This window comes from Galeopterus variegatus, unplaced genomic scaffold, assembly GCF_000696425.1.
Source record: "Galeopterus variegatus unplaced genomic scaffold, G_variegatus-3.0.2 Scaffold358, whole genome shotgun sequence".
Taxonomy (NCBI): Eukaryota; Metazoa; Chordata; class Mammalia; order Dermoptera; family Cynocephalidae; genus Galeopterus; species Galeopterus variegatus.
The window spans coordinates 655,321-658,235 of NW_007726469.1; the positions used below are offsets into that span (position 1 = coordinate 655,321).

The following is a 2,915-nucleotide window of genomic DNA, read 5'->3' on the forward strand; positions in this document are numbered from 1 at the left end:
GAAATTTGATCCCTAGGAGGATCCCTCATGAATGAATTAATGCTCTCCCTAGGTGGGGGGATTAATGAGTGAGTTCTCGCTCTATTAGTTCCCACGAGAGCTGGTTGTTTAAAAGACCCTGGCACCTCCCCCCTCTCTCTTGCTTCTTCTCGCCATGTGATCTGCTTGTACCTGCCACTTTCTACCATGAGTAGAAGCAGCCTGAGGCCTGTGCCAGATGCAGCTGTCCCAGAATCATAAGCCAAATAAACCTCTTTTCCTTATAAAAAATAATAAATAATAAAAAAAAATAAAATAAAAGCAAGGAAGGAAGGAAGGGAGGGAAGAGGAATGGGAAGGAGCGGGGACAGAAAGGGTGGAGAGGGCAGGATAAGGAAGAGAATCAGGCAAAACTAAATGACAGTGCTTAGGAATGCACTAGGGTAATAAATTATGAAGAAAGCAAGGAAGTAATTACCATAAAAGAATAGTGGTCACTTCTAAGGAGGAGGGAGGGCATTGTTATTGGGGTGGCACATTTTTAGCAGAGGTTTATTTCTTACCATTGGTGGTGATGACAACATTTGTTTTACGTGGCTTTCTATTTCTGTGTTACATTTTTAAATTAAAAAGGCTTTCAAAAAGTAACTTCTCTTTTGACTTTTAAGCTATTATCCCTACCCTCACCTAAGCAGCAAAGAACCCCCGAAACACAAGCTAGGAATGTATTTGGCATTTCCTCTGCCCAGGTATAAGTGATTGGCAAGGGGCCATGGAACTGCTTTCTTACTTTTAAGGAAATGAGGAAGAAACCTTTACCTCTGGGGCCAACCTCCCAGCACTCTGCTCGTAGCAGTCTCAAGGGAGGGAAGAGTTTTAAGTCTGAGCACAGCTCGTGCTTCAGGAATGTCCTGCAGTGGCAGCTGAAGGGAGGATGGACCCTCGCTGTTCCACCTGCCCCAACAGGGCTCGGGCCCAAAGGGCTCTTGCGTCATCCCTTGGTTCATGTGTGTGCACGTAGCGACCGTCCCATCCCCAGGGCGGTTCTTTTTCTGTATAGTTATATATGGCCATACACTGTGATATTCGCTCTTACAAAAATGTTCCCAACATGTTTAATTAGGCCGGGCCTTTCTCAGGACCAGCCTGAGTCATGTGATCTCATTACCGCATGCCACCTTGTATGGAGCACCTGGACTTCGGAGCCAGCTGGCGAGGGGAATCTGGGGCCCTGTGCCTCTGCTGCAGCAAGGACAATGAGAAGGGGCCCAGAGCAGAGTAGGGAGTCCATTGAGATCTGGGGGCTCAATTGTACTTTTTTTGAAAGCCTAGTTTTTGAGGACAGAGAGCAGGAAGAAGGCCACCAATGTTTGTTAGGCATCCCTCTTCCATGATTGCATCAGAGGATTAATTCTCATGCTAGTTGTCAAGGGGCTCTCCCTGCTGTCTGTAGGGCTGTGGTTCACACAGACCTATCACAGCGTTCTCCGTTGACAGCTGGCTTGCAGACACAGCGGCCCGCATCACAGGGTCCCGCAGTGCCAGCTGGATCACAGTCACACTTGGATTCTCTGGGAAAGAAGAAAAAGAAAATTAGGGATGTGTCTCCAAATGCTTCTCAGCTATACACATGAAGATCAACTGCTCACAGGTAAAAGTCACCAAGCTGAGCAAGTGCTTCTTCAGTGAGACCTTTCCTAGTAATCCTTGTGCACGCTGATCTCTCTCACACCCTTTAAGGGCTCAATTGTCCATAACAGCACTGTTCACAGTGTGGTCTGTGGGTGGCAGCCAGTCCATGAACTGCTTGCTACCTAACCCTCAGGAGAGGAGGGATTTGTGCCAGAATGTAAACCAAGTTCATCACTAAACTGTTTAGCTTAGTTTGTTTGACTGTTTGGTTCAGTTGACATTTTAAAAAAATTTTATCATTTGTTTCTCTCTTGTTAAATTCAATGCTGTCTGCTTTTATCATGATCGATTCCACCTACCTGCTATTTTAGTTGACTCAGTTATTTCTTTTGATAATACTAGATATAATACATATGTTATGCAGTTCACCAATTTAAAGTATATGATTCAATGGTTTTTGGTCAATTCTCAGAGTTGTATGACTACCACTGCAAATACTAATTTTAGAACATTTTCATCAGTCCAGAAAAGAAACCCTGTGCCTTTAGCAGATGTCCCCTCCCCCATGTCCTCCCTTCAGTCTCACTCTCAAGCCCAAGGCAGCCATTAATCTACTTCGTGTTTCTATAGATTTGCCTGCTCTAGACATTTCCAATAAACTGAATCATACCACATGTGGTCTTTTGTGATTGGCTTCTTTCACTTAGCACAGTGTTTTCAAGGTTTATCCATGTCGTATCAGAACATGCATTCCTTCAATGGCTGAATAAAGTTCCACTGTATGGATATACCCCATTTTGTTTATCCATCCATCAGCTGATGGACATTCAGTTGTTTCCACTTTTTAGCTATAAGGAATAATGCTGCTATGAACATTTGCACACAAGTTTTTGTGCAGATACATACATTTCAATTCTCTTGGGTATATACTTAAAAGTGGAACTGCTGGGTTTAGTTAACTTTTTTTTGAATGGTAGGAAGACTTGCTTAATGGAGATATCAGTGCTTTCATTTAGTTCTGGCACAGTCTTCCTGTCTTGTGCAGACCCGTGCTGTGATTAGTACTGCTCTCTGTCACTCATCCTGACACACAATCACGTATCTATCTCCTCAGTCTAAAACCAAGTTTGTTGTCTTTCCCTTGCTGAGCTGTTCCTCCACTGACTGCCGGGTGACCCCATCCAAATCCTGCCCAAACCTGGAGCACTCTTGATTCCTCCCTCCCCCTCACATTCCTCAACTAATTAGATGCCAAGTCCAGCCAGGCTTCCAGCTGGAATTCCTTTCCCAATCTCCATCTTTCA

At 44.4% G+C, this 2,915-nt stretch overlaps 1 protein-coding gene across 1 annotated transcript in view; it reads right to left on the bottom strand.

Annotated features, from left to right (window-relative positions):
- LAMC2 (laminin, gamma 2) overlaps positions 1-2,915 on the bottom strand; it is a 58,029-nt gene that overhangs the window by 28,222 nt on the left and 26,892 nt on the right. Inside the window, exon 4 of the mRNA XM_008567945.1 lies at positions 1,452-1,550. Within this exon, the coding sequence (XP_008566167.1) occupies positions 1,452-1,550 (99 nt within the window). The remainder of the gene's footprint in view (positions 1-1,451; positions 1,551-2,915) is intronic.